Genomic DNA, 18,291 nt, shown 5'->3' with positions numbered 1-18,291 from the left:
CTCTGCTGTTGTTATCAAACAAGCTGCTTAACATTTAACATTGCATGTGTAATAAAACAATAATCCAATATTAAATGTCAATTTACAATTAACATACTTATTTGTTGCTTTTCCTTTGCAGACCAACTTTCCCGATTGCACATGATCCTAAAACCCTTTATGCTGCGCAGAATAAAGAAGGATGTGGAAAACGAGCTCTCTGACAAGGTGATGTTTTTCAGCCTCTCAGGCAGAATTGTAGTTTGAAACATACAATTAAATAACACTGTTTCCAAGTTTATCTGTTATATTTATGTTGCGTAATTTCCAAAACTTCAACCATTCAGATTGAAATCTTGACATACTGCCAGTTGACCAGCAGACAGAGGCTGCTCTACCAGGCTCTGAAGAACAAGATCTCTATCGAGGACCTTTTGCAGTCATCAATGGGATCGGCCCAGCAGGCCCACAGCACGACCAGCAGCCTCATGAACCTTGTCATGCAGTTCAGGAAGGTGAGACTCTGTTCATCAGCTTTAAAGGTGGCCTATAAAGAAATGTAGGTATATCTAGGCATAGCCGAATAATAACTGATCAGTATATGCAAGCGGCCATTCCGTGAGCCTCAAGGCTGGTTTATACTTCTGCGTCAAGTGATCGGCGTGACCCACGGCATCTGCCTTTCACGTAGTCGTACATTTATACTTCTGCTTGCTGTTCCGAAACGCTAGCTGGCAGTAGGTTTTTATGTTCGTCTGTGTCAAGTTTCTTCACGAGTGTTTTGTTTTTTCTGAACGCTACTTAATCTACAAGTAACTCAAACTCACTGATTTAGAGGTGTGAAGCGGGGGACGTGCAACAACATTAATCATAAGGTAAACACAAAACAACAGATTCCATCTAGAGCTACTTCACGGGACTTAACACTTGTAAACACTCACTCCAATGGGTTTGCGTGGCTCTCGGTCCCGCACAGCTACCAAGCCAACTAATCACAGAGCTTGCGCTTCACGTCGTTGCAACGTGTAGTTACATTTTTTGAGAGGTGCATGTCAGCGTTGGCGTTAGCCACGGTGAGGGCTATGCGACTGTGCGAAGGCTGTGCCAGAGCATACGTCTGTGCTTGACGCAAAGTATAAATCAGCCTTCAGACACCATTGATCCTGGTTCTCATGTAAATTACACAAGTTGTAAAACCCTGGTGGACAACAAGCTAATCAGAACACAAAGCAAACTGTTACGTGACTCACTGGCCATGCCCTCATCATTTGCATGTAGATCTGTTTTAGGTTGTTTATATTCAGGGGCGCCACTGGGCGCCACCGGCCCTCTGACAACCTTTCAGGGATGAGAGTGAAGAGGGAGGGGGGAGGGGTTGTGGCGGATCGTCCTAACTTTGACCGCCAGCGGCGCCCCTGTTTATATTTGTCCATGTTTAGCGCACATCATGCATGTATGTCTGTAAGATCTGCATGTCAGAGCTCATTAATATTCATGACACAATCCAAATATGGTAAATTATGGACCTTCTGATTCTAGGGGTATTTTATGGAGTAATAAATGAACCTGTAAAACCATTTCTGAAGATTTTTTTAACTTACTTAAGCCACATAACTACGTAGATATCAGAAAAAAATTCTAATTAAACCAATGCAGTACAGTTCTCAGTACTCACTTTCATGTTATTTCAATCTTTCATGTATTATTCTATTCAACTAAGCTCAAAAGATGTTTTAAAGAATGTTATGAGATGTTTCACTTCCCATTGATTGCAATGTATGGATGAAAAATACATTTGAAGTCAATTTTAATTGAAACCGCTTGGTCTCCAACATCCTTCAGATTATTTTCTATTATGTTCCACCAAAGAGATCAATATATGTTCAAATAACAGTATACATTTTGATGAGCTTATGTTTTTAAATCGCTGTGTGTTTTCTCAACTGTAAAAGGTTTGTAACCACCCAGACCTGTTTGAACGTCAGGAGATACGCTCACCTTTCCACATGTCCCTAAAGCCCTTCATCATGTCCAAATTCCTCTTTCGACATGCCATCCTTCACACAACTAACCAGGGAAAGACCAAGTGAGTCATTTTTTTTGTACCTTCGTTAAGGAAAATAACTATAACTATAAAATTAGTCATTCTAATTCAGTGCTTCCCACAGGTTTTAAATATACTTGCGGTGGTGGCCGTATTGAAACACACCTTTTACCCACAGCACAAAAAAAGTTTGTATGCGACAAACAAAACATAATTAGATTTTTAACACAGTTTTTTATTATTATAGGTTTTTCAACTTTTTTTTTCAATGGGTTAAGGTTAAAAAAAGACTGTTTAAATAAATAAATAAATAAATAAATAAATACATTTTTTTTTTACTAATAAATAATTCTATTTATTTATTCCACTATTTCTCTTTTATCCTATTCGGAAGCCATGTGCAGCCATTAAAATCTGCTTCTCTCTATCTCTCATTCAAGTTCAGGTTGCTTTATTGGCATGACATTTTGTACAGTATTGACAAAGCATTTTAGATGTATACAATATGTAACATTGACATCATCAAATTAATAAAATATACAGCAAATGAGAAATAAATGAAAAGAAATAAAAACAGAAATATCTCTAAAAAGGATAATAATTGCAAGAATAAAATGTGTAGATTATTTAAATAAGACAAACGAGTTGATTACCTATTTCTAATGGTGTACAAATATTCTGCAGCCAATTTAGATGTAATTTCGTCCTCTCTGAGTATTTAGTAACATTTTTCTGAGTCGTTTAGAATTTAGAAACCCCGGCCAGACGCAAAAAGGTGTGTGTCTCTGTGGGTCTGCACTACGTGAGTGTTGACAGTACTCGTGCACACAGAACGAGCAGTATGAAACGGGTAAACGAGAGAAGGTTTTCCACTGCTTAATCGCTCACAGATGTTTGTTTAGATTGAGCGGATACAAAAAAGTGTAAAAGGATGATGATAATAATAGTAAAAAAAATGTGTCACTAAATTTACTTGGGCAGCCGTTAATATACCATGTAAAGTCTCTGTGTGGAAAGCACTGCAATTTTATAAGAATAGTGTATGAGAGTAGTCCACATTACAACTGTTACAATAAAGACACAGGTGAACGATATTGTTGGAATCACTTTTTTCAGGATAATGTTTTTAGCTGATGAATGGTATATGTGTATAATGATCAGACTATTTTAGGTGTGAAAAAATACAGTTGGCTTTATAGTTATAAATTTGATTCCATCTCCTTTCAAAACATTGTTATACAATACAACACAACACGAACATTTGTTTTTAATACTGTTTTATTCATTCCCTTCACTCTTCAGGCTGAAACAGACGTTGCTGTCTCCGTTTTCTGCTCAACACATTCAACAGTCCTTATTTCACAGAAAAAGTGATTGTCTTTTATTAAACTTCAGTTACATTCTGAATTGTTCGATGCCACACTCTACTCGTTTCTGATCATCGTCTGCATCGTTTCTACAGCTGACGATGAAGCCAGCAGCTTTTCCTTCCTGCGTTTCATCGATGTGTCTCCTGCCGAGATGTCAAACGTCATGCTTCAGGGGACTCTAGTGAGGTCAGTTACTTCACACTTACACCAGTGATTATTCTTACATGGAGGAATAGTTCTGCAAATGAAAACTCTGTCATCACGTCGTTCTAGACATGCATGTTTTTTTTTTTCTCCTGTGGAATTTTTTTAAGAATGTTGGGAAGCAAACATGATATGAGCCCACAGACTTTAAGGAGAAAGAAACATTTCTCAAAATATCTTCTATTCATGACTCTAATAAGAATTTCTCCTGAACACAAAAATTATTTTGAAAGTTGCCAATAATCAATCAGTTGAGGGTATCCACTGACTTTTTCTTGATACTATTAGTCACTAGTTATTATAAGTTAGTATAAGTTATATAGTTATTATATATTTAGTTATTAGTTATTATAAATGTGTTACTTTTTGTGTTTAACTTAGAGAATATCTTCTTTTCCTTTTTTTCAGGTGGTTAGCCTTATATCTTTCTTTCAAATCAGCTTATCGGCTCCACCATAGCCGTCAGTGGGATGAAGAAGAAAAGACGAATGAAGTTAAAGGGAGAGGCCGATTAGAAAAGCTATGTCTTTCACACAGGGATCTCATCTTGTGGCTCAATAGGCCAACATCTTTCCCAAATGTCCACAGCAGTCCTGTTCTACAGGTATGCTCTGTCCTTCTTATTTTGCTTTGTCACATGACTGCATATACTGTATACATATATCACCATGTGCATGCATTTCAGCTAGTGGTGTAAAATAATAGCAAATAAATCACAACATCAGATACGGTGGCTTCATAGCTTGAGTTTATTCTTAGATTTATTTTAGAATGATGAAATGTTGCAAAAGATGTAAGACCCGTATGTCAAAGGCATGTTTGCATAGGAAAAAGGGAAAGCAGAATGGGAAAAACAGTGAATTTTAAACATGATTTTTGTGTGTACAGCATACTTGTCAACAATGGTATGTGAAAATAAGGGATACCCCCCCATAGTAATATGTTTTTTATTAATATTTACAAAGAATAGAATAAATAGTACACATTAGAAAAAGCTGCGAATAAATTAGAAAACAACTTAGCTTATTAAAATTAATAGCTATTAAAAAGAAATTGAGTCAAATTATCAAATCTCAACCTTTTCTTCACTGTATAATTTAAATATTCTGATTAAAGAGCAGCGAATGAATCACTCATTTAGATTTTTCGTTTGATTACATTTATTAAAATGAGGTGTCACTAAAAATGCACAGATCTATAATGGAAGCATTGGATCGATTTCTTTCAAGTCGTCGACTGGACTTGTGAGTTTAGTTACCGTGGCCTGGAGAGTGACCATCTTGTCTGACCAAGTTGAGAGTCCTCCCTCGACATCCTTAATATTCTCTTTCATTTGGTCAGTTTCGGAACGCACAGCGCTGGCATTATTTGTGATTTTGGTTCTCATCACTTGTAGTTCAGATTTACTTGCGTCAGTCATCTGCCAATGCGTTCTTCAACTCTTTCCTTATTACAGATGATATATCCATTCTTAAAGAAGAACTTTCGGCCTTTATTAGCTCAAAGTCTGTATTTGTATCTTCAGGCCATCCAGAAGTAGAAGTGACAGGTCGGCCGGGCTCGCTGGAACTACTCTGCCCCGAGGCTTTGGGCCTTACGGTGGTAGGGCCGGAATACTTGTATTTACGCAGATTCGCTGCCATCCTCGACTGTATTTATTTGGTCTGGTTGTCAGTTTGTTTGCAATAACAAATCCTGTCCATTCTCAGACTTTAAACAGCTGTTATTGTATTAATAATTTAAGGTTCTGTAGGAGCGCTGAAAACACGTCATTACTCCATCACGCTCGGCAGCGCCCCCAATTCGATTGTTTTCTTAATTATTGATGCTCGTTTAAGACAAAATTTGTTGTGTTTAAAAGAAAACCCACCAAGATCGACATGTTTAGATGTTATTATTATTATTATTATTATTATTATTATTGTGTGTATATGTCTGTTCAAACACCCACCCAAAACCCAGAGTGTCCACTTTCGCTCTGCTTCAAATAGTGTGTACAGATTCCATTTGGGAAACAGCGTCTATTTATCACTATCATGGAGCGCATCTGACAGTCACGCACCGCTATATGAATTGACTGTTTTGAGAATGCATAGGAGGGGCAACGGCGCCTGTAAAGGGAATCCTGCCATTCTTATACTTATTTTAAAGTGTTTCATGCCTAAATAAAATGAAACCGGGTGTCCACGTGGTCTTAAAAGTCTTAAATTTCATAAAACAAAACTTTGGCCCTTAAAAAGTCTTAAAATTAGAGAAATATTGTGTTGTAGGTCTTAAATCTTTTTAAACAGGTCTTAATTTTAAAAGTTATTGAAGTAATGTTAAGCAATCGGGTCAAACCCATCCAATCACCAACAATCTATCTAAATATTTTTTTTAATATATATTTAAGATTTTCATTGCATTGAGATGTTTATTTCACAATAGCTGTTAGACATTTTACAGCATTTTTCAAAAATTTCTAATCAAGAAAAGAAAACTAAAAACTATTTTTAATGCCAATTATTAACAATTATTTATCCCTTTACATAATCTTCCATTTACACAAAAGCTATTTACCAGAGAAAGTGTGAGTGGACATTAAATAGGCATGAAACTTAAGGTTTTATAACAGAAATGCATTAGGTTGAATATGAGTTATACTCAATTCATTTAGACCAAAAGCAAACAAATATTTTTTTTTGGTTATTCATGTAGTTTTCTTCATAATAACTAAACTTTGAACAATGTTAAACTTGTCATTTAAAAAAGAAACATTATGTTGGATAAAATGTCAATAAAACTAGAGTTTTCTTGTTTTGACACATTAAAATCTGGTTATTGAATAACTACATTTGGTTTTTTCCAATTCCATTGGTCCAACCGGGCCATTACCAAAAATCCTAAGTGTTTAGCCTCACATAAGTCTAAAATCTCAATTATAATGCTCTTAAAATGGTCCTAAAAAGTCTTAAATTTGACTTGATGAAACCTGCAGAAACCCTGTGAAAGCACAGAACAGATTCACATTTAAGAGGACGGGGCGTCCCCTGGTGGTTTGGCGGTATGGGTTGCATATAGGAAGGATCGGCTCTTTGTTGTTTATTGCTACCCTTCATAGAAACATTTAAAAGTACGGGAGAAATACAGACAAATATCTTTACAGAATGTTAGCAGGATAGAATTGTAAAATACGGGAAAATCCTGGGAATAACGGGAGGGTTGACAGGTAAGGTGTACAATCCTTTTTAGTTGACTCTTATTGGCACACATGAACAAAAGGTTGTACATACAAAAAATTATTATTTCTCAAGCATAACCCAAAGGACAAAGTGGAGCAGATCTGCTTTTGGATCTGGGCTTGTTAACATGCTGGTACAAATTCTATAACATGCTCTTGCATGCTCTGTTTTGGAGTTTTTGTGTATGGGTGTGCAGCTTTACTCCTGCCTTGGGTTACCCCACTGAACCAGATGAAATGACCCTCATCATTCATTAGCGCCAATGGCTCATATTTCGCTGTGGAAACCTACTTCCACTCACCCACGAGACACTACAGCATTGCTGTATATCAAATGCTGATGGGAATATCAAAGGTCCAAACTGATTATACAGGAAAGGAAAGATGATAGAGGAATGGATGCTGGATGTCCCAGTCCAGAAGCTACAGTGTCGTCCCAAGGGGGCCAAACAGAGGCAAGGTTAACCTGCAGTTTGGCGCAATGGCGTGCGTATTGGCTACGGTCAGGGGAAGCTGTGTTCAGAAGGTGCTGACTGAAGTGTAATTTTATCCACTTCCCACTATGACTTTTATACCACACAAGCGTCTCCTAGCTCCACTGGGGCATGGACAGGGAACACGAAACCACAACAATCAGCTCCCCGTGTGCAAATGTGGACTGGCCCATATCAAGCACTCAGAGGCCTGGATGTTGTGTTTCTTTTTAAAAATATATACTCATCGGACACTTTATAAGGTGCACTTGTACAAATGGAAATGTCTAATTAGTCAATCACATGGGATGGCATGTGGTCAAGTTCATGTGTTGAAGTTTAAACCGAGCGTCAGAATGGGGAAGAAAGGTTATTTAGGGTGCTTTCACACAACAGTGATTGTTTGGTTTGAACTAGTTGAAACGGACCAAAATGCAGTCATGTGACAACATCCACATCACTTGATCAGATATGAACACATTTCCTAATTTGCTTTCAGGTTGGTCAGAATTAACATGCAAGCAAATATTCCTGTGGAACACCTGAAAGTAAAGATACAACTTAATAGAAATACAGTGAATTTTAAACATTCTTTTTGTGTGTACAGTCTCTTTTTAGTTCACTCTAATTAGCAGACATTCTGAAAGAAAAGGTCAATAAATAGCTGAACTCTGATTATGAAGATGTTGTGTTTCTTTTTAAAAATGTAAAAATTAAACAAGCAATTCAACGAGGCGTTCAAACCCTGATGGAAACATTCTCTTTTTCAAGAACCGATAAAATTGAATGCATGTCAAGATTGGGAAGAAAAGACATTAGCCATGCTAACTAATGGCTTAAAGTGTAAGCACCTGCCTTTTTGAAGATAAGATTAATAGTAGATTTCAAACCTTCCCCAGACTCGGTTTAGAGCAGTTCAGTTTTCTCCAAACATTGCAACATTCTGTGATTTTTGAATTGTAAACCAAGAGACTCTGGTTTCCAGTGTGTGCTTGAGAATCATCAGGTATTGCTCAAGCCCATCGTTGAATGTGAGCCGAAGGATCCTCCTCTCTGAGGTGCTCTGTGCAGATGTAGCTGATCTGTGTGTTGTTGTGTGGTAATGAGCATTTCATTTGTTTGTATCAGTCAGTGTGCAGCCGCAGGCAGGAGTGCTGTGAGAATCTCTGGATCATTCATTCCTCATCTGTGTTTGTACAGTGACTCTCACTGAGCTCGTACTTTATGAAACGAGAAACGAGCACTCCTGCTGAGAGACTCCACAGCGCCCTTTCTTTCCTTTTATTTTCTTTTATTCCTTTTTTCTTTCTTTCTTTCTTTCTTTCTTTCTTTCTTTCTTTCTTTCTTTTCTTTTTTTCTTTTTCTTTCTTTCTTGGTTTCTTTCTTTTCTTTTTTTCTTCTTTTTTCTTTTTCTTTCTTTCTTTCTTTCTTTTTTTCTTTTTTCTTTTCTTTCTTTTTTTTTTTTTTTTTTTTTTTTTTTTTTTTTTTTTTTTTTTTTTTTTTTTTTTTTTTTTTTTTTTTCTTTCTTTCTTTTTCTTTCTTTTTCTTTCTTTCTTTCTTTCTTTCTTTCTTTTTCTTTCTTTTTTTCTTTCTTTCTTTCTTTCTTTTTTTTCTTTCTTTCTTTTTTTTTTTCTTTCTTTCTTTCTTTTCTTTCTCTTTTCTTTCTTTCTTTCTTTCTTTCTTTCTTTCTTTCTTTTCTTCTTTTTTTTCTTTCTTTCTTTTTTGCTTTCTTTTTTAAAGTCATTGCATTTTTGACATATATTCTTTGTTTATTGATTTTTTTGGCTTTTTCTTTTGTTAATTCTGGCTATTTATTTATTTATTTATTAAAATATGAGAATTTTATTTTGTTTGCTTTCTTGCTTTGTCAACCCTGTTTCTTTCATTTTTTGTGTTTCCTTGTTTTAATCATCATTGTTTTGGCTTGCTTTTTATTGTTTGTTCATGTATTCTTTTTACTTGTCCTATTTTTTTCTCACTTATTATTATTATTGTTATTTCGTTCTGATTTAATTTCTTTGTTTTATTTTTGTTTGTTGTTCTTTCATTTGTTTTCCCCTCTATACGTTTTCCCTCACTTTCTTGCTTTGTCAGACCGTTTCTTTTATATTTCACTTTCTTTTATTCTCTGTGTTCCTTTCTTAATCATTGTTTTTTGGCCTGTTTTTGTTATTTGTTCATTGAATCTTTTTTTATTGTTATTCTGGAATTTTATTCATAAATTTTGCTGTCTTCTCTGTTATTCTGTTTATTTATGTTCTCTCTTTCATTATTCCACATTTTCACATTTTCATTTCATTGCTGTATTTTTATTACACTTCTTTCATTTTCTTGTTCTTTTACATATTGCTTTATTTGTTTGCATCTTTAATTTTCCTTCTTGCTTGATTTTTTTTTTTCAAATTTCTTACTTCTACTTTATTCTTTTAGTTATTGCTCTTTTTCATATCTTTCCACTTTCTCGCTGTTTCTGTCATCACATGTCTTTCACACCTCATCCATCATTAGCTCCTAGGCTCCTCTAAATGAATCTGACAGCTTTGTTTATTCTTGTCACTCACGTGGATGCGGACAGGAAACAGGCAGATATATAGGCTGCTCTTTATGATTCATGTGGGTCATTAGAGCTGTAGTTCTGACCATGACCCCATCTGGACGTCTGTTACCACTGTGGTTTCATTTAGGGTATCACTTCTGCACAGCGTGACCTCTTGGCTTGTGATAAATGGAGCTGATGAGATAGGAGTTGGGTTTACATTAGATTATGGGTAACTTGATGTAGGGAGCGCATAGATCACTAGGAGGTGCTAAAGACCCATGGATTGCTCTTTTTAGAAAACATTCAAGCACAATGTGGGAAACCGCCATCCTCAAACACCCACTTAGTCATACGTGTTGACTTTTTGACAATGCATGATTTAGTAGGGGCTAATTTGATACATGAACTATTTTCTCTCTCTTTCCTGCAGGATCTGGTGTTCACATCTACAGGGTCTTTATCCATCTGTCACACTGATGCAGTGATCCATAGCAGACGCTCATCCACTAGAACGCTCAGACAATGCCAACCTACTCAACCACCCAAGTTTTACTCGCCGTTACACCCAGGGTAAGAAACACACATTCCCTCAAAAAAGAAAACATCCTAGTGGACTATCTGCTTGTTAAGTCTGAAATCACACATCATAGTCTCTTAGTGCAATGGCTCTCAAACTGGGGGTCAAGACCCCCCAGGGGGTCGTTTGGGGATTTCAAAATATCTCATATATGTTATTAAACTATTAAAATTACAACAATTCATCCATAACTTACAGAAGATAAAATATTATTTAATAGTTACATAAAAAACAACATGCAAATAAAAAAATCATCAGTCTTTCCATTTTTTTTTCATTGCATTGCGACCCCTTGGGTTATTAACAACACCGCAATAGGATTAGTTGCAGAAGATTGATTTTACAGTACAATGTTCAACTTTGACACCTTTGCGGCACTCGTACATAAAAAATAAAGGGCACAATTGAGCATAGAGGATGATCTCCAAGTGAAAATCTCCAAAATTAAACAAAGAATAGTCTTGTTCTGTAAAACATTGTGCCCACCTGCCTCATTAAGTGAGGTTAATATTAAATTGAATGAACAATGACTATAAAAAAAAATTTTACTGTCATATTGTGAATATGCCAATTGCCAAGATCAAACTGCGATCGTGTTGTCCATTATATCATTTACTATTCTCAGGTGGTCAGACAGTGATTCACCTTTATCTATATATTTTTACATACTGGCGTCTGTGTTGCAACAAGTTTAAAGACTGTAGTGAAAGCTAACAACATGATTTTGTAACAAAAAAATTGCTTTAGTCTGCGATAAGACTACACAGAGTATTTGTTTGGCTAATAAACGGCTAATGCTATCTTAATTTTAATCAGGGTGTCCGCAGGGTCTTAAAAATTATTAATAGCTGATAAATCTATTTAGAGAAATATAAGGCCCTTAAAAGGTATTAAAATGTCTTAAATGCTAACGCAAGGTATTCAGTTTTGTATCAGCATGCTAAAGTTTGCCTGAATTTAATCTGTGAATATCGGGATGCTGTGTAGTTTATGAAATCGATTAAATACAGCTGGAGCTGACATCATGCTGCTTGTTTACTGCAGTAACCAAGGAAACACCATTATTCCTGCTGTTTAGGTGCCACCTGCTGGATTAGTATTTTTATTCTGTATGTGAATAACGTTTTAGTTTCGGATTTGTTTCTTACAATCAGTATTTATAAAATATACTGTAAATTAAAATGTCGCCAATGTTACCAGTTGAAACCTAAAGTGGCGAAGAGGTCTTAAAATGTATGAGAAGAGTCTTAAAAAAGGTCCTAAATAGTATTGAATTTCACTCTCTGATGCCTGTATATACCCTGATATTGAGTAGAGACTTGGACCCGGAAACGGTATTCCATGTCAGTATTCTAACACCAAAGATAAAAATCATTTACTCACCCATGACTTATTATTATTATTTTTTTTTTGCATTGAAGACAAAAGAGGATATACTGAATAATGTTGTAAACCTGTAACCATTTGCATCTATAGCATTTGTTTTTCCTACTGTGGAAGTCAATGGTTTCATGTTTTTGACATTCTTCTGAATATCTTCTTTTGTGCTTAAACTGTTACGGAATAAGTCAAGGGTGATTAAATAATGACAGAATTTTCGTTTTGATTAGACGTCTTTATTGTCCACACATCTGGAAATTCATCTTTGGCCTCACAAAATGTTACTAAACATCATCAAACATTACAAATGAGCAATTCCAGTGTTATGGATGTGATATTTGCAGTAAAAAATTCTAAATATAAATACACAAAGAAAGTATATGCTAACATTAGATCGAACCTTCAGTTTGTATTTTCCAAAACTACTAACCACGGAGTTATGGGAGCAAAATAAAAAAAATCTGTAAACATTTTAAATTTTAAATAAGGAAAATAAAATGTTATGGATGTGACCAAAAAAGTATGCGAGTTACAATGTACAACATACTTTGTAGAAATTCTGTGAATTAAACAGTGCTAATGAAAAGAATAAGAGTTGCTCACTATTAAACAAAAATGATTGATTTTATTTTATTTGACATTTTTGTATATATGAGGAAAAATCTTGGTTAAGGATGTGACATCTCTCCGTTATGGATGTGACAGATGTGAAATTGCCACTCGTGCGACTTTGGTACATCAAATGTAATAGTTTGAAAACATAGACAGAGCCATTTTGGAGTATTTTTACAGTACTGTTGAATACAAGCATGCACAAAAAATTAGAAAGGGTTGTCACTACTTTGGTGAAAACTTTATTTATTTCATGGCAGTTTATTTCATGGCAGGGTTGACATTTGCATGGAATTGCTCAAATAGAAAACACAAACATAGAGAACAAACACAAAGCTTCCTACACCATGGATTACCAACACACGATCGTGGCTACAAGATTATGGATTGTAGATTATAAATGAGAAGATATAGATTGACAGTGTCACAGAATAACATATAAAGTACTTTATGGTCATTTGTTCAGTATGGTAAAAGCAGACGGTGTAAAATTTATCTTAAAAATATTTATTTTTGCTGTGTGTACTCTGTATCGTCTACCAGAAGGAAGCTTTTCAAATTCATAATAAGGAAGAGTGAGTGTGAGCTATCTAGTTTTTTATGTGGACTATCCCTTTAAGTGGATAATGACTAGTATAGCTTTCGCTCAGTTTGGTGGTTTGAAACAATTCCAGATTTCCTTATGGAGTAACTCTCGTTTTTCCAGATCCAGCAAGTGTTTGGAACAAGTCAGAAACTCTTGAGCATGGTTTGCTATTGAGGGTGGTCAGCTGCTCACAGCGATCTCCCGCTGTCTCAGAAACAAACTTGCTATCAATAATGAAAGGCTTTTTCTCTGTGTGGCCCTCACTACAGGCCTGGTTTATTTATCCTCTTTGACCCCCTGACAGATCTTCTGCTCGGCTAATCATGACCCCGGTGGAGAGTAACCAAACAACACAAGCCCACCAGTGAGAAATCAGAGGTCTTGCTTCTCTGGCTGTGAATGTACAGCCCATCAAAAACCACACCGTCATTTGGGATAGTCTCAAGTTATTCTCAAAGATATCGTGAACTCAGAATTTTTGGTTTTAAGGGAATGTGGTAGGCGAGACTATAATATCGTCTAATGGTTCAAGATCAACATTCCTATCAAATTATCCCAGCCAAAACTCATATTATTAAAACACATCATATTATCATTAGTGTTTACTTACTGTGATGGTAAATATATCATTCTTTTAATGATATAATAATGCTTTAATTCTAAGAGTTCTCGTTTTATTTTAATTCTTCCAATGAATTTTATTCAAATTAATCATAATTATTTGCATTATTTTATGCTTACTGTTATTATAATTATTTAATGATCTTGATTTTAGTGAATGTTTATTTTCTTATAATTCTTATCATTATTGTTTAAAAATCTAAGGATTAATATTCTTTTTGTATCATATTTGATATAATTCTTGTTTATTTTTATGGTCTAATTAGAATTGTCATTCATTCTTTATTTAATTAACATTTTAAAAAAATATTTGAGTATATTCTTCCTTTTTAAAAACTTTTATCCAAACCATAACCCACACTTTAAAGTAGAAAAGATTATTTTACATATTATTCAATGAAAAATTCAAGCCCTGAATCCTAACCGTAACCCTAAACATAATTGGAAAATCTGAAATCTGGCAGATAGAAAAATGTTCCAGTTCCAGACAAATTGTTGATCCAGGAAACTTCCTACATAAGCTAGTCAAGATGTTAATCTTTTATATGTGCCCATTTTGGTTTTACTGAAACATATCTGCTCTGTTAATGGTTCAATCATGTTCAAGGAACAGTTTTCTGTTTTTTTCCCCTCCAACATCTGCTGTTAGCTTGGCTAATGCCAGTTTATCTTTGTGTTATCCCAGGCCTGAGATTTGGGATCGTGTCTGGCCTCATGGCCTTGCTGTGAGAATTGGCACAGCATTGGCACTCGCCTCTAGGCACCGGGGGCATATGGGCACTGTGGGAAAGTGATAAGATAGATTAGTCGCCTTTTTTCTCTTTATTCATGAGGGACTCTTGACCCTGTTGGCTTTTTATGGCCACATCTGTGTGTTCGCGCTCCCATTGGTCAGCTGTTCGCTACAAAACTGGAAGCCCGGCCAAAGCTGAGCTGTTTTTCATCAGAGATAAGAATGAAAGGAAGAAGATAATATCATCCGCTTGTCAGCACGCCATAAAATTGTCCATAATGCTGAAAGAGGGATAATGCAAGAGGCAGAGGGAGAGGAAAAAAAAGAAACATGCAGTGGAAGGGATTGTGAGTAGTGTGAATCACTACAGGAAATGGTCATCTGTTACTCAAAGGCCTGTTAGCGCTGTTAGCACCGCTGACCTCTGCCACGCTTTCCTGCCAGAGCGGCGGGGTTCGGACAAAATGTCAGAAAGATAGGGTTGTATGTGTGTGTGTGCACACGTTCAGCAACTGGAAATGATTCTTCTACTCCTGAAGGTGCAATTTGTTTGGCGTTTCTTAGCAATAAAAGAGTGAACAGGGAAATGGATGCCAATTATCTGGAGGACAGACAATTTGATAGTGTAAACAGCCTCTGAGGTGTTGAATAATGGCTTTTCTTATTCCCTAGGTGACTTCGGTACCCCTGGAACGCTACTGTGCGGATCGCAGCGCTGAGTATGAATGGAGGTTAATGCGCGACGGGGGGAGTCTCATTGCTAAGCAGTGCTTCCTGTATGGATCCCCCGAGCTGGCATGTGCTTGGGCTCAACGCTCTCAGTCCTTCCTCCCGCTGAACCCAGGGGGCGTCATGGCCCTGCAGCAGAGGCACGGCTGGTCCTTTATAAGGATTCCAGGTGGGTGAAATCCTGGGTGGGAGCTAGCGTGCGTTTGTGTTTGTTTATGCTTGCCCGTGTGTAAAAGTGGTGGAGAGGTACTTGATTTTTTCCAAGACGTTTGTATCCGGCTATTGTCCTTGAGAAGACATTTTTATTTAAGACAAAGCACTTTCTCACGTTCATTGGTTTGTTCATAAGAGTCTCGAATGTCTCCAGAGGAAGTCTCAATTTAATTGAAATTTATAATGCCATGAATGGCGACAACTCCCTCTCTTATGGTGTGGGCACATAATGATGGGTATACACTACATTATTTCAGGCTCCATTTCATTGTTTGGCCGTTTACATTTATGCTTTTATCCAAAGTGACTTACAGATGAGGAACAAAGCAATTCATCAAAGAGCCAACATTGATTGTAGTACACAATGGCAGGTTCATTAGACGAATAGATTAGAAAACCGGAGAAAAAATGGAAAGAATGTGTGTGTGGACCTTGGTATTTCCTGCATTATGGGGACAAAATGTCACCTTAAGTACAGCAATACCAGTCATTTGGGACTTTGGATGGATGTATATGGATATTTTTGGATTCCAATGAGGAAAACAGCTTATAAACCATATAAAAAGATTTTTTAATAATTAAAATATATGCAGAAGCTTTTCTGTAAGATTTATGGTTGAGGGATAGATTGTATTGTTTAAAACAATTATTTTAAAATTATGACTTTGGAAAGTCCCCTTAAATCATGTGTGTTTGTGTATGTACCTGATATTTCCTACATTAATGTGATAAATTATCCCTACAAGTGTTGGTTTTTTTGACATTGTGAGTCAGTCTTATGGGTTATACAATATGAAATATTAAGAAAAAGTAAAAATGTTTTTTGAAGAAGGCCACTGGGTCAAGCCTCGGTTGAATCAGTTTGCATTTCTGTGTGGAGTTTGCATGTTCTCCCCGTGTTCGCGTTGGTTTCATTCGGGTGCAAAGACATGCGGTACTGGTGAATTTGGATAAGCTAAATTGTCCATAGTGTATGTGTGTGAATGAAAGTGTATTTATGTTTCCCAGTGATGGGTTGCAGCTGGAAGGGCATCCACCGCATAAAACATATGCTGAATAAGTTGGCGGTTCATTCGGCTGTGGCAACCTCTGATGAATAAAGGGACTAAGCCGAAAAGAAAATGAATGAATGAAAAATGCTTTTTAAGAGGGCTGTGTTTAGGGCAGAGTTGGGGTAAGAGGACAGAATATTCAGTACAATATTTACACCGATGGTAAGTCCCCCTAAATCATGAAAACTTGCATGTGCAAGAACATGTTTTAAGAGTGTAGTATAGTTAAGAGCTTGTGGAGAAGGTGTGTCTTTAGCTACTTCTTGAAAGATGGGATGGTTGCAGCTGATTGGTTTGCACTGCAGCTCATTCCATCAAAGAGGCACAGAGAGGGTAAAGGTTCTGGAGAGAGACTTTGCCTCATTGCGAGAAAACAAGGTGTTTTCAGATCTGAGGCAAATTGGGCTTGTTCAAGTGAGTGAAAACTGCATAGTGTGAATTATTGAAGACCCGATCCAAAAGAAGTGCAGATGACAGTGTAATATATAATAGGCTAAACATATGGACCTTTTTGCAAATTCGAGGCTTCCACTGTACTTCCACTTAAACGTATTTACACTTAAATACGTTTCGCCTGAAAATAACAACTGCAATAACCTGTAGGCAACGAGAGACCAAGATATTGATTACTGTTTCCATCTGGTATTGCCATGAGTTTACATTCGTTTTAAAGTTTTGAACCCCTATCTTTGGATTTTGCTTTATTTCTATAACAATTTATGTCATTTGTAGATGCTCTGTGTGACAAACAAGTACTAGTGAATGTACAAACTCTTGTTCTGTGGACTACAAATAGTGGAAAACATGCAATTAAAAAGGATGAGAATCACAATTTTAGTTGTGTTTTGGTTCAGTATTTTGTATTAGCAATTCTGTATTTTGAATTTCATTTTGGTGCACCTTTTCACAACACGCCCATAACAATCTGTTTGGTTTGGTCAGTAAGTGGAGTTTTTTTTTACCTCTTGCTGTTCAAACTTATTCAGCCACATGAGCATTCACTGTGCTGGCAATCAGATCAAATCTAATTTTGACTAAGTGACGAAGGAAAGAAGTTTTAAATGTTTAGGCCCTGTGATTGTATCGATTGAAAACATCAGAATTAATTGGGGACCAAAGTCATGTAGTACAATATGAAAAATTATCTGCCAACTTTGAAAAATGATGTAGCATATAGTCAACATTAATCAAATCGTTATTAATCAAGTCCTTTGTCTATGTTTAATAGTGTAGCCATGTATGGAGCACAGTCCACACAGAAGACACTACCCAACTAGTGTTTTTATGTTGATGAATGTGAAAAATTTGCTTGACTGCCTTGAACACACACAGAATTGTTAAAAAATACTGGACTTCGCCAGGCAACATAAAACATGACCTCACTTTTAGATCAAACACAAACCAGAAAACTCCAGCTCTAGCTTCTTATGGCACGACTTTAGTCCCCAAGGAACCCCATGGTACTGCAGCGTTTTGGGGCCAAAGTGCATTTCAATCAAAGAGAACTCACAGAGTGCCTAAAAAAGAGACTGAGGCCCATGGGAGAGTGTCAGAGGTCACGGAAGAGGCCACGTCTGAGGGCCCGTGCACCTCTTAGTCACTGTCGTTCTTTTGGCACCATTATACAGACGTTCATCACATTAAGCATGGCAGTGCGATAAGAGCAGGCGATACTTATTTTTGCAGATAAGATGATTTTTTTTTGCGCAAGGTTTGTGTGCGCGTTCCAGTGTAATTGCTGGGATCAGACTGGGAAACAGAAAGAAAAGAGGTCTGGGAGCGCTTGTGAAGTTGGGAGGGGGGACAAAGCAAGGAAGTTGGACTATTGGACATTGTTTCTGCACAGCATTAGGTAAGCGCTTTGAATGTGCCCGAGTGTGTCTGTGTGTGTGTGTATCGCTCTGAATGTTCATTCACAGGCTTAAGGTGTTTCAGAGCGCACTTCTCCCATTTTCTCAG

The 18,291-nt window shown here is 36.5% G+C and overlaps 1 protein-coding gene across 1 annotated transcript in view; it reads left to right on the top strand.

The window, feature by feature from the left end:
- Positions 1-18,291, top strand: part of ino80 (INO80 complex ATPase subunit) — a 78,340-nt gene that overhangs the window by 22,800 nt on the left and 37,249 nt on the right. The window contains 9 exon segments of the mRNA XM_056445576.1: positions 122-207; positions 327-494; positions 1,932-2,065; positions 3,326-3,393; positions 3,486-3,579; positions 4,006-4,201; positions 10,260-10,377; positions 10,380-10,399; positions 15,011-15,236. Coding sequence (XP_056301551.1) covers positions 122-207; positions 327-494; positions 1,932-2,065; positions 3,326-3,393; positions 3,486-3,579; positions 4,006-4,201; positions 10,260-10,377; positions 10,380-10,399; positions 15,011-15,236 — 1,110 coding nt within the window.

Source organism: Danio aesculapii, chromosome 20 (assembly GCF_903798145.1).
Source record: "Danio aesculapii chromosome 20, fDanAes4.1, whole genome shotgun sequence".
NCBI lineage: Eukaryota > Metazoa > Chordata > Actinopteri > Cypriniformes > Danionidae > Danio > Danio aesculapii.
The sequence above is the reverse complement of the archived record's forward strand: the minus strand, read 5'-3'. Positions and strand labels throughout refer to the sequence as shown.